General features: G+C 65.9%; 5 protein-coding genes and 2 non-coding genes across 9 annotated transcripts; 5 read left to right on the plus strand and 2 right to left on the minus strand.

Moving 5' to 3' along the window:
- Nucleotides 1-1,221: 1,221 nt before the first annotated feature.
- Nucleotides 1,222-2,173, minus strand: CUNH11orf98 (chromosome unknown C11orf98 homolog). Its single transcript, XM_041419878.1, has 4 exons — nucleotides 1,887-2,173; nucleotides 1,638-1,702; nucleotides 1,468-1,556; nucleotides 1,222-1,390 (listed from the first exon to the last, which is right to left on the minus strand). The coding sequence occupies exons 1-4, from the start codon at nucleotides 2,025-2,027 to the stop codon at nucleotides 1,308-1,310; spliced, it is 378 nt and encodes a 125-aa protein (XP_041275812.1). The 5' UTR covers nucleotides 2,028-2,173; the 3' UTR covers nucleotides 1,222-1,307.
- Nucleotides 2,174-2,331: 158 nt separating this feature from the next.
- LOC121344162 lies at nucleotides 2,332-2,465 on the plus strand. The gene has a single exon (XR_005953802.1). It is a non-coding gene; the product is annotated as a small nucleolar RNA SNORA57 (small nucleolar RNA).
- A 612-nt stretch (nucleotides 2,466-3,077) lies between these two features.
- Nucleotides 3,078-5,707, plus strand: LOC121344158 (ubiquinol-cytochrome-c reductase complex assembly factor 3-like). The gene is made up of 3 exons (XM_041419877.1): nucleotides 3,078-3,277; nucleotides 3,362-3,512; nucleotides 5,586-5,707. The coding sequence occupies exons 1-2, from the start codon at nucleotides 3,110-3,112 to the stop codon at nucleotides 3,488-3,490; spliced, it is 297 nt and encodes a 98-aa protein (XP_041275811.1). The 5' UTR covers nucleotides 3,078-3,109; the 3' UTR covers nucleotides 3,491-3,512; nucleotides 5,586-5,707.
- On the plus strand, nucleotides 3,689-3,822 carry LOC121344163. The gene has a single exon (XR_005953803.1). It is a non-coding gene; the product is annotated as a small nucleolar RNA SNORA57 (small nucleolar RNA).
- On the plus strand, nucleotides 4,339-6,956 carry LOC121344160 (distal membrane-arm assembly complex protein 1-like). 3 transcript variants are annotated; one of them, XM_041419880.1, is made up of 4 exons: nucleotides 4,391-4,551; nucleotides 4,636-5,152; nucleotides 5,390-5,502; nucleotides 6,593-6,956. In XM_041419880.1, exons 2-3 carry the CDS (start codon nucleotides 4,930-4,932, stop codon nucleotides 5,455-5,457), a joined length of 291 nt encoding a protein of 96 aa, XP_041275814.1. In that variant the 5' UTR covers nucleotides 4,391-4,551; nucleotides 4,636-4,929; the 3' UTR covers nucleotides 5,458-5,502; nucleotides 6,593-6,956. The 3 variants fall into 3 exon arrangements, 2 of the variants coding, with proteins under 2 accessions (XP_041275813.1, XP_041275814.1); XR_005953800.1 differs by lacking the exon at nucleotides 4,391-4,551 and having other exon boundaries at nucleotides 4,842-5,152; nucleotides 5,390-5,510; nucleotides 6,621-6,956; XM_041419879.1 differs by lacking the exons at nucleotides 5,390-5,502; nucleotides 6,593-6,956 and having other exon boundaries at nucleotides 4,339-4,551; nucleotides 4,636-4,906.
- On the plus strand, nucleotides 5,730-6,266 carry LOC121344161 (distal membrane-arm assembly complex protein 1-like). Its single transcript, XM_041419881.1, has 2 exons — nucleotides 5,730-5,952; nucleotides 6,190-6,266. The coding sequence occupies exons 1-2, from the start codon at nucleotides 5,730-5,732 to the stop codon at nucleotides 6,255-6,257; spliced, it is 291 nt and encodes a 96-aa protein (XP_041275815.1). The 3' UTR covers nucleotides 6,258-6,266.
- Nucleotides 6,957-7,749: 793 nt separating the features above from the next.
- On the minus strand, nucleotides 7,750-9,676 carry UBXN1 (UBX domain protein 1). The gene is made up of 3 exons (XM_041419876.1): nucleotides 9,417-9,676; nucleotides 8,363-8,414; nucleotides 7,750-7,869 (listed from the first exon to the last, which is right to left on the minus strand). Exons 1-3 carry the CDS (start codon nucleotides 9,674-9,676, stop codon nucleotides 7,750-7,752), a joined length of 432 nt encoding a protein of 143 aa, XP_041275810.1.
- Nucleotides 9,677-9,683: the final 7 nt, after the last annotated feature.

The raw sequence follows: 9,683 nt of genomic DNA on the forward strand, positions 1-9,683 counted from the left end.
TGGGGTAAGATTGCGTTAAAATTGGGTTAAGATGGGGTAAAATGGGTTAGGAAGGTTTAAAGGGTGCAGCCCGCTGAGGAAGGCCTTCACCTCCTGGGAGAGCTCCTGGGCGCTGTGGGGAGGGAGAAAATGGGGGAAAAGGGGTTAAAATGGGGGAAAATTGGGTTAAAATGGGGAAAAATGGGGGTAAAATGGAGAGAAATGGGGAAAAATGGGGGTAAAATGGAGAGAAATTGCATTAAAATGGGGTAAAATGGAGAGAAATTGCATGAAAATGGGTTAAAATGGGGTTAAAATGGGGTTAAAATGGGGTTAAAAGGGGGAAAATTGGGGTTAAAATGGGGTAAAATGGGGTAAAATAGGGTTAAAGGGGGGGGAAATGGGGTTAAAGTGAAGTGGAAAATGGGGTAAAATGGGGGTAAGGGGGTTAAAATGGGGTAAAAAGAGGGGAAATGGGGTTTAAATGGGTTAAAATGAAATAAAATGGGTTAAAATGGGTTTTAAGGGGTTAAAAGGGGGTTAAAATGGGTTTAAAAGGGGGTAAAATGGGGTTAAAATGAAATAAAATGGGTTAAAATGGGCTTTAAGGGGTTAAAATGGGTTTAAAGGGGGTTTAAAGGGGGTAAAATGGGGATAAAATGAAATTAAATGAGTTAAAATGGGTTTTAAGGGGTTAAAACGGGTTTAAAGGGGGTAAAATGGGGTTCAAATGGGTTTAAAAGCGTTAAAATGAAACAAAAATGGGTTAAAACGCGTTCCAGAGGGGGTGGGGGGGGCAGCGGGGCTAGAACGGGTTAAAAACTCAAGTTAAAGGGGAATTAACCTGGAACTAAACCGGGCCTGAAAGGGTTAAACGGGGTTAAAACGGCTTCAAAGGGTTAAAAACGAGAAAAAAATGGAATTAAAAAGGGGGGGGGAGCCCCCGGGGGGGGGGGTCCCCTGTCCCTCCCTCCCCCATCCCGGGGCTCCTCCCGCGGTACCTGAGCGGGGGCCGGGGGGGGCTGGCGGCGCCGGGGGGGTCGCACAGCGCCGACATGGCGGCGGCGGCGGGGACGGGGAAGGACGGCTGCGCATGCGCAGAGAGCGTGCCGCACCGGAAGTTCCCTCCACCCCCCCGCGGCTGCGCGCGATGGTTCCGCCCCTCGCGGTGTCACGGTGAAATGTGTCCCCCGTCAGAGATTGTCACCTCCCCCCGCAAGGGACAGAGACGGGAACCGAGACAGGACAAAAAGCGTTTATTGCGGGCACCGGGGGCACCGGGCAGGGCCCGGCGCGGTGAGCCGGTGGCCCCGGCGACACCCCCGGGCTCACTCCGCCATCTCCACGTCGCCGCTCGCTCTCCCCGGCTCCTCCCGCGGCCGCTTCGCCTCGCTCGCCGCCGCCGTGAGCGCTGCGGGCACCGGGCGGCGGCTCAGCGCTCCGGTGCCGCCCCCGGTGCCCCCTCCCGGTGTCCCCTGCCCCGCTCACCCCTCCGCGACGCCCCCCGCAGCCGCTTCAGCTCCTTCCGCAGCCGCTTCCCCCACACCGGGGCCCGGACCGCGGGCACCGACAGCGACCTGTACCGGAGAGCAGCGGGAGCGGCCTGAGCCACCGGGAGACGCCGGGGGGACACCGGGGGGCACCGGGACAGCGCTCACCGCCGCTTCTGCCGCCGCCCCCGCGCCCGCTCCCGCCGCCGCTTGAACAGCTTCTTGCGCAGCTCCTGCGGGGCACGGCGGGGTCACCGGGGGGGGTCCCGCCATTACCGGAGCCGCCCCCCGGTACCGGGCAGCGGCAGCGCGGTGAGGATCGGGACTGCCGCCGCGCCCCCCCGGGCTTTCCCTCCCGCCGGGCCCCTCCCGGAGCCCCCCCGGTGCCTCCCGGTGCCCCCCGGTGTCCCCGGTCACCGTTCGGGGCCGGTTGATTTTGCCGCCGATCCCCATCGCCCCCACGCGCCCGGCGCCACTTCCGGTCCGGCACCAACTTCCGGTCCGGCCGCACTTCCGGTCACTGAACCCCGCCCCTTTGCGCACCCCCGCGAATATCATTGGCCCGTGAGCGAGCGGAGCGGGCTCTGATTGGCTACAGCGGCGAGAGCCCCGCCCATATTCAAATCACCCTTCGGCTCGTCTCCTTTTCTGTCAATTTGTTTTCATTGGCTGGCGGGCACGCGCCGGCGCCGTTGATTGGTGGAATCCCCCCAAGCCCCGCCTACACCCCGGCGTATATAAAATGGCCGCCGCCCCTCAGGGCGCTCTTTGGGTGCTGGGTGAGCTCCGGGCTGGTTTTGGGGTTCGGGGTTTTGGGTGGGTTTTATCCTAAAACCGGGCGGGCGGGGGGAACCGGGCGGCTCCTCCCGTTCTTGGCGGGCCCCGGCGGCGCCGTGCCGGGCTCTGTGATGTGCGGAGGGAAAGCAGCGACCGGCGCGATGTCTTCGGTGCCGGCGGTGGCGTCCGCCGGTCCCACCCTCACACGCCGGGACAAGGCCCGGCCGCGGCTCCTCCGGCAGCTCCGGAGCGCTCGGGGCCGCCGCTTCACCGCCATTTTCTCCTCTGCAGGGCCCGCTGAAGGACCGGGAAGGCCGCGCGACGGCGCCGAGGACGGACGGATGAATTTGTAATTTAAATTGTTAATAAACTGCTCTGAACCGCTTTGGTCTCGTGTGTGCTCTCGGTAGGAGCGCGTCCCGGGGTGAGGGGGGGGATCCCCGGTTCCCTGACCGCCGCTGGAGCCGCTCGGTGACCCCGTTCCCGACGGTGAGGGGATGCGGCCGTGAGGGGAGGAGGTCTCCGGGTCCTCCCAGCCGCCGTCTCTATGATCCCCACGTGGCGGAGCGGATTTCCGCCCCTCCCGGCCGCCATCTCTGATCCTTGCAGAGCAGGGGGATTTCCAGTCCTCCAGCCGCCGTCTCTATGATTTCCGGTGTTCTCAGCAGCGTCTCTATGATCTCGGCAGGGCGGGGGGGGCATTTCCGGTCCTCCCAGCAGCCGTCTCTATGATTTCCGGTGTTCTCAGCAGCGTCTCTATGATCTCGGCAGGGCGGGGGGGGGCATTTCCGGTCCTCCCAGCCGCCGTCTCTATGATCTCCGTGTGCCGGAGGGCATTTCCGGTCCTCCCAGCCGCTCTCTCTATGCTCCCGGCGGGCCAGCGCGGCCCCGGAAGTGGCGGGGAGGCGGCGATGGCGCTGGACCGGCGGTGGCCACTGGCGCTCGCCCGCGGCGCCGTCCCGGTTGCGCTGGGGCTGCTGCTGTGGGTGGCGATCGCGGGCGGCGAGCACGAGCGGCAGCAGACGCTGAAGGTACGGGGACAAGAGAAGGGGGCGGCGGGGACGCCTCGGGGAGCGGAGCCGGCGGTGACCGCGCCGCTGTTCCCGGTTCGGCAGGGCCAGCCCGGCGCGGACGCGGCTTTGGCGCAGCGGCGGCGCCACAACGAGCTGATCATGGCGGCGCTGCGCGAGGCGGCCGAGACCGACGACAACGTGGCGCATCGCGGGGTGCCGTGGCGGAAGTGACGTCAGCACCGGGAGCCCCCCCCTCCCGTTGATTGGTGGAATCCTCCCAAGCCCCGCCTACACCCCGGCGTATATAAAATGGCCGCCGCCCCTCAGGGCGCTCTTTGGGTGCTGGGTGAGCTCCGGGCTGGTTTTGGGGTTCGGGGTTTTGGGTGGGTTTTATCCTAAAACCGGGCGGGCGGGGGGAACCGGGCGGCTCCTCCCGTTCTTGGCGGGCCCCGGCGGCGCCGTGCCGGGCTCTGTGATGTGCGGAGGGAAAGCAGCGACCGGCGCGATGTCTTCGGTGCCGGCGGTGGCGTCCGCCGGTCCCACCCTCACACGCCGGGACAAGGCCCGGCCGCGGCTCCTCCGGCAGCTCCGGAGCGCTCGGGGCCGCCGCTTCACCGCCATTTTCTCCTCTGCAGGGCCCGCTGAAGGACCGGGAAGGCCGCGCGACGGCGCCGAGGACGGACGGATGAATTTGTAATTTAAATTGTTAATAAACTGCTCTGAACCGCTTTGGTCTCGTGTGTGCTCTCGGTAGGAGCGCGTCCCGGGGTGAGGGGGGGGATCCCCGGTTCCCTGACCGCCGCTGGAGCCGCTCGGTGACCCCGTTCCCGACGGTGAGGGGATGCGGCCGTGAGGGGAGGAGGTCTCCGGGTCCTCCCAGCCGCCGTCTCTATGATCCCCACGTGGCGGAGCGGATTTCCGCCCCTCCCGGGCGCCATCTCTATGATCCTTGCAGAGCAGGGGGATTTCCAGTCCTCCAGCCGCCGTCTCTATGATTTCCGGTGTTCTCAGCAGCGTCTCTATGATCTCGGCAGGGCGGGGGGGGCATTTCCGGTCCTCCAGCCGCCGTCTCTATGATCTCCGTGTGCCGGAGGGCATTTCCGGTCCTCCCAGCCGCTCTCTCTATGCTCCCGGCGGGCCAGCGCGGCCCCGGAAGTGGCGGGGAGGCGGCGATGGCGCTGGACCGGCGGTGGCCACTGGCGCTCGCCCGCGGCGCCGTCCCGGTTGCGCTGGGGCTGCTGCTGTGGGTGGCGATCGCGGGCGGCGAGCACGAGCGGCAGCAGACGCTGAAGGTACGGGGACAAGAGAAGGGGGCGGCGGGGACGCCTCGGGGAGCGGAGCCGGCGGTGACCGCGCCGCTGTTCCCGGTTCGGCAGGGCCAGCCCGGCGCGGACGCGGCTTTGGCGCAGCGGCGGCGCCACAACGAGCTGATCATGGCGGCGCTGCGCGAGGCGGCCGAGACCGACGACAACGTGGCGCATCGCGGGGTGCCGTGGCGGAAGTGACGTCAGCACCGGGAGCCCCCCCCTCCACCCGCCGGTTCCCCGTGACCCGCCCTTTCCCGCGGAACCATCAGCGCTGGGCGCGGTTGCGCACGGAACTCTTTTTGCGCGGGTGCGTCCGGACTGCTATAAACCACGGACACTTCCGGCGTCTCTTCCGGTTCCGCCATGTCGCCGCGGGGCGCGGAGGCCGCGGCGGACGCGGCGGCGGTGGCGGGGCCCGGTCCGGCCTCGCCGCGGCCGCTGTTCGGCGGCTGCTGGAGCTGCCGCCTGCTGAGCGGCGCGGGGCTGCTGATGGCCGCCGTCTGGGTGTACCAGGGGCCGCGGAACGTCATGAAAAAGGGGATCCCGCCCTCCATGGGCGCCATCGCCCAGATCACCTTCGCCGCCGGTGAGGGGCGGGGCGGGGAAAGGGGGCGTGGTCTCGGTTTTGGCGGGAAACCCGCGGGTTTCTATGGAAACGAGGGCGGGGCTGGCGGAGGGCGGCCAAAGAAATTCTTTTGAATCCTTCACAAAATCCCCTCCAAATGTGCCCAAAATGGCGAGGGGGAGGAGCCGCGGTTGCCATGGCAGCGAGGGCGGGGCAGGGCCCCGGTGACCCCCCCAGGTGACCCCGGTGTCCCCCCAGGTCTGGCCGGCTGGGCCATCGTCATCCTCGCCGACCCCGTGGGGCGCCGGCAGCGCCGGGAGCCCTGAGGGGGCCCCGAAACGGCACCGGGACCCCGAAAATGGACCCGGGACCCCCGAAAATGGCCGAGACCGACGACAACGTGGCGCATCGCGGGGTGCCGTGGCGGAAGTGACGTCAGCACCGGGAGCCCCCCCCCTCACCCGCCGGTTCCCCGTGACCCGCCCTTTCCCGCGGAACCATCAGCGCTGGGCGCGGTTGCGCACGGAACTCTTTTTGCGCGGGTGCGTCCGGACTGCTATAAACCACGGACACTTCCGGCGTCTCTTCCGGTTCCGCCATGTCGCCGCGGGGCGCGGAGGCCGCGGCGGACGCGGCGGCGGTGGCGGGGCCCGGTCCGGCCTCGCCGCGGCCGCTGTTCGGCGGCTGCTGGAGCTGCCGCCTGCTGAGCGGCGCGGGGCTGCTGATGGCCGCCGTCTGGGTGTACCAGGGGCCGCGGAACGTCATGAAAAAGGGGATCCCGCCCTCCATGGGCGCCATCGCCCAGATCACCTTCGCCGCCGGTGAGGGGCGGGGCGGGGAAAGGGGGCGTGGTCTCGGTTTTGGCGGGAAACCCGCGGGTTTCTATGGAAACGAGGGCGGGGCTGGCGGAGGGCGGCCAAAGAAATTCTTTTGAATCCTTCACAAAATCCCCTCAAAATGTGCCCAAAATGGCGAGGGGGAGGAGCCGCGGTTGCCATGGCAGCGAGGGCGGGGCAGGGCCCCGGTGACCCCCCCAGGTGACCCCGGTGTCCCCCCAGGTCTGGCCGGCTGGGCCATCGTCATCCTCGCCGACCCCGTGGGGCGCCGGCAGCGCCGGGAGCCCTGAGGGGGCCCCGAAACGGCACCGGGACCCCGAAAATGGACCCGGGACCCCCGAAAATGGCACCGGGACCCCCGAAAACGGCACCGGGACTGCCAAAAATGGCGCCAGGACCCCCGAAAATGGCGCCGGCCCAAAATGGCGAGGGGGAGGAGCCGCGGTTGCCATGGCAGCGAGGGCGGGGCAGGGCCCCGGTGACCCCCCCAGGTGACCCCGGTGTCCCCCCAGGTCTGGCCGGCTGGGCCATCGTCATCCTCGCCGACCCCGTGGGGCGCCGGCAGCGCCGGGAGCCCTGAGGGGGCCCCGAAACGGCACCGGGACCCCGCAAATGGACCCGGGACCCCCGAAAACGGCCCCGGGACCCCGAAAATGGACCCGGGACTGCCAAAAATGGACCCGGGACCCCCGAAAATGGCACCGGGACCCCCGAAAACGGCACCGGGACTGCCAAAAATGGCGCCAGGACCCCCGAAAATGGCGCCGGGACCCCAAAAAATGGCACCGGGAACCCAAATAAAGTCATCAGGACCCCCAAAAACAGCACCGGGACCCCAATAAAGGCCCCGGGACATCAAAAACGGCCCCGGGACCCCCAAAAACGGCCCCGGGACCCCCAAAAACGGCATCGGGACCTCCGAAAACGGTCCCGGGAACCCCCATAAATGGCACCGGGACCCCCAATAAAGTCATTGGGACCCCCAAAAACTGCATCGGGATCCCCAAAAATGGCCTCTGAACCCCCAAAAACGGCACCGGGACCCCCAGAGTGCCGTGGGGGGGGCACGGCAGGGACAGACGTGGAGATTTTGGGGTTTTTGGGTTTATTTTTGGGGTTTGGGGTTTTCGGGGTGCCCCCCTCAGCTCCCCTCCTTCTTGGCCACGATGACGACGGCGGAGGGAACCAGACCTGGGGAGGGGGAGAGGTCAGGACCCCCCAAAACCCACCCAGGGACCCCCAAAACCCACCCAGGGACCCCTCAAACCCCCCAGCAACCCCCCCAGGGACCCCCAAGGACCCCTCAAATCCCCCCAGGGATCCCTCAACCCCCCCAGGGACCCCTCAAACTCTCCTAGAGACCCCCTCAAACCCCCCCAGGGGCCCCCAAGCACCCCCAGGGACCCCCACCGGGACCCCCAAAAACGGCATCGGGACCTCCGAAAACGGTCCCGGGAACCCCCATAAATGGCACCGGGACCCCCAATAAAGTCATTGGGACCCCCAAAAACTGCATCGGGATCCCCAAAAATGGCCTCTGAACCCCCAAAAACGGCACCGGGACCCCCAGAGTGCCGTGGGGGGGGCACGGCAGGGACAGACGTGGAGATTTTGGGGTTTTTGGGTTTATTTTTGGGGTTTGGGGTTTTCGGGGTGCCCCCCTCAGCTCCCCTCCTTCTTGGCCACGATGACGACGGCGGAGGGAACCAGACCTGGGGAGGGGGAGAGGTCAGGACCCCCCAAAACCCACCCAGGGACCCCCAAAACCCACCCAGGGACCCCTCACCCCGGGCCCCCCGAGCCCCCCGGGCCCCGGTGCAGCTCCACGAAGAGGCGCACGGCCGCCAGCGGCTCCCGCGCGCGGAAACTCTGCGTGAGAGCGCGGCCGTCGGGGAGCCGCACCTGCCGGGGCCGAAACCGCCCAAATCGACAGAAATCAACCCAAAACTGCCCCGCCCTAATCCTTTGAGACCCCCCCCAGTCCTTTGGGATCCCCCAAATCCTTTGGGACCCCCCCCCAAACCTTTGGGATCCCCAAAATCCCTTGAGACCCCCTCCCCCAATTATTTGGGATCCCTCCAAACCTTTTGGGATCCCCCCCAATCCTCTGGGACCCCCCAAACTTTTGGGGTCCCGCTCACCCTCTGCGCTCGCTCCGCCTTGTCCCTCTCAATCTTCTCCCGCACTCTCTGCCTGTGGGAACACGGGGGGGGGGGGGAATTGAGACCCCCCCCAGTCCTTTGGGATCCCCCAAATCCTTTGGGACCCCCCCCAAACCTTTGGGATCCCCAAAATCCCTTGAGACCCCCTCCCCCAATTATTTGGGATCCCTCCAAACCTTTTGGGATCCCCCCCAATCCTCTGGGACCCCCCAAACTTTTGGGGTCCCGCTCACCCTCTGCGCTCGCTCCGCCTTGTCCCTCTCAATCTTCTCCCGCACTCTCTGCCTGTGGGAACACGGGGGGGGGGGGAAAATCCCAAAATTTTCAGGGTTCCCCAAAAGTTTTGGGATCCCTAAAAAATCCCAAAATCCCCGCTGGGAGGGCTCTGGTAATCTGAGGAAGGGGATCTGGAAAAAACCCCCTCAGGTTTGGGGCTGCACCCTCAGGTTTGGGGGTCTGGGGACTTGGGGAGGGTCCCGAAAGGTTTTAGGGTGGGAATTCGGGGGGGTTCCTACAATTTGAGGAGATCCTGAGGGGCTTTTAGCCCCCCAAAATCTCCTCGGCGCCGCCATCATCCGTGAGGGCGCTTCCCGCGGTTGTGGCGCCCCCTGGCGGCTCGGAGGACTCGGCATGCAAAGCCCCTTCCCAGTAAATTTAATGGGAAAAAATTCCGGGGTTTTTTGGGATTTCCTAAAATGTTTTGGGGTCTCCTGGGAGGTTCTGGGGTTCCCAGGGAGGGTTTGGTGTTGGGATTTTGGCGTTCCCCAAGGTGTTGGGGGCCCGGGGTTCTGAGGGGTTCGTGAGGGCGCTTCCCGCGGTTGTAGCGCCCCCTGGCGGCTCGGAGGACTCGGCATGCAAAGCCCCTTCCCAGTAAATTTAATGGGAAAAAATTCCGGGGGTTTTTGGGATTTTGGGGTTCCCCATGTTTTTGGGGGCCCGGGGTTCTGAGGGGTTCGTGAGGGCGCTTCCCGCGGTTGTGGCGCCCCCTGGCGGCTCGGAGGACTCAGTGTGCAAAGCCCTTTCCCACAAAATTTAATGGGAAAAAATTCCGGGGTTTTTGGGATTTTGGGGTTCCCCATGTTTTTGGGGGCCCGGGGTTCTGAGGGGTTCGTGAGGGCGCTTCCCGCGGTTGTGGCGCCCCCTGGCGGCTCGGAGGACTCAGCACGGGCAGCTCCTTTGGGGGTTTGTTTTTTTTTTTTTTTTTTTTTTTGGGGTGGAAATTTTGGGGTTCCCCCGCAGTTTTGGGGTTTTATTTGGAGAGATCCCCGGGGCCCGTCCCCTCCTCACCGCGCGGCGCGCTCCTCGGCCCTGTCCCGGCGCCGCTCCTCGGCCGCGCGGCGCCGCTCCTCGTCCCGCCGCCATTCCCGCAGCTTGGCCAGCTCCTGCCCCCGGCGCCGCCGCTCGCGCTCCTGCCCGGCCTCCGACAGCGCCCTGGGGGGACGCCCCAAAAAAGCACCCTGAACCCCAAAATCCTGAACCCCTAAATCATCCTGAACCCCAAACCCTGAACCCCAAATCCCCCCAGGTCCCAAATCCTGGGGTCTCATCTCCCCC

Source organism: Onychostruthus taczanowskii, unplaced genomic scaffold (assembly GCF_017590055.1).
Source record: "Onychostruthus taczanowskii isolate IOZ18803 unplaced genomic scaffold, ASM1759005v1 scaffold612, whole genome shotgun sequence".
Classification (NCBI taxonomy): Eukaryota; Metazoa; Chordata; class Aves; order Passeriformes; family Passeridae; genus Onychostruthus; species Onychostruthus taczanowskii.

Coding starts and splice junctions, on each gene's coding strand:
- UBXN1 (XM_041419876.1), bottom strand. CDS start 9,676: ATGAGACCCCAGGATTTGGGACCTGGGGGGATTTGGGGTTCAGGGTTT. Junction 8,415..9,416: donor GCCGAGGAGCGCGCCGCGCG/GTGAGGAGGGGA, acceptor GTGTTCCCACAG/GCAGAGAGTGCGGGAGAAGA. Junction 7,870..8,362: donor AGGCGGAGCGAGCGCAGAGG/GTGAGCGGGACC, acceptor CGGCCCCGGCAG/GTGCGGCTCCCCGACGGCCG.
- LOC121344158 (XM_041419877.1), top strand. CDS start 3,110: ATGCTCCCGGCGGGCCAGCGCGGCCCCGGAAGTGGCGGGGAGGCGGCG. Junction 3,278..3,361: donor AGCGGCAGCAGACGCTGAAG/GTACGGGGACAA, acceptor CCGGTTCGGCAG/GGCCAGCCCGGCGCGGACGC.
- CUNH11orf98 (XM_041419878.1), bottom strand. CDS start 2,027: ATGATATTCGCGGGGGTGCGCAAAGGGGCGGGGTTCAGTGACCGGAAG. Junction 1,703..1,886: donor AAATCAACCGGCCCCGAACG/GTGACCGGGGAC, acceptor CGTGCCCCGCAG/GAGCTGCGCAAGAAGCTGTT. Junction 1,557..1,637: donor GGGCGGCGGCAGAAGCGGCG/GTGAGCGCTGTC, acceptor TCTCCGGTACAG/GTCGCTGTCGGTGCCCGCGG.
- LOC121344160 (XM_041419879.1), top strand. CDS start 4,384: ATGCTCCCGGCGGGCCAGCGCGGCCCCGGAAGTGGCGGGGAGGCGGCG. Junction 4,552..4,635: donor AGCGGCAGCAGACGCTGAAG/GTACGGGGACAA, acceptor CCGGTTCGGCAG/GGCCAGCCCGGCGCGGACGC.
- LOC121344161 (XM_041419881.1), top strand. CDS start 5,730: ATGTCGCCGCGGGGCGCGGAGGCCGCGGCGGACGCGGCGGCGGTGGCG. Junction 5,953..6,189: donor CCAGATCACCTTCGCCGCCG/GTGAGGGGCGGG, acceptor GTGTCCCCCCAG/GTCTGGCCGGCTGGGCCATC.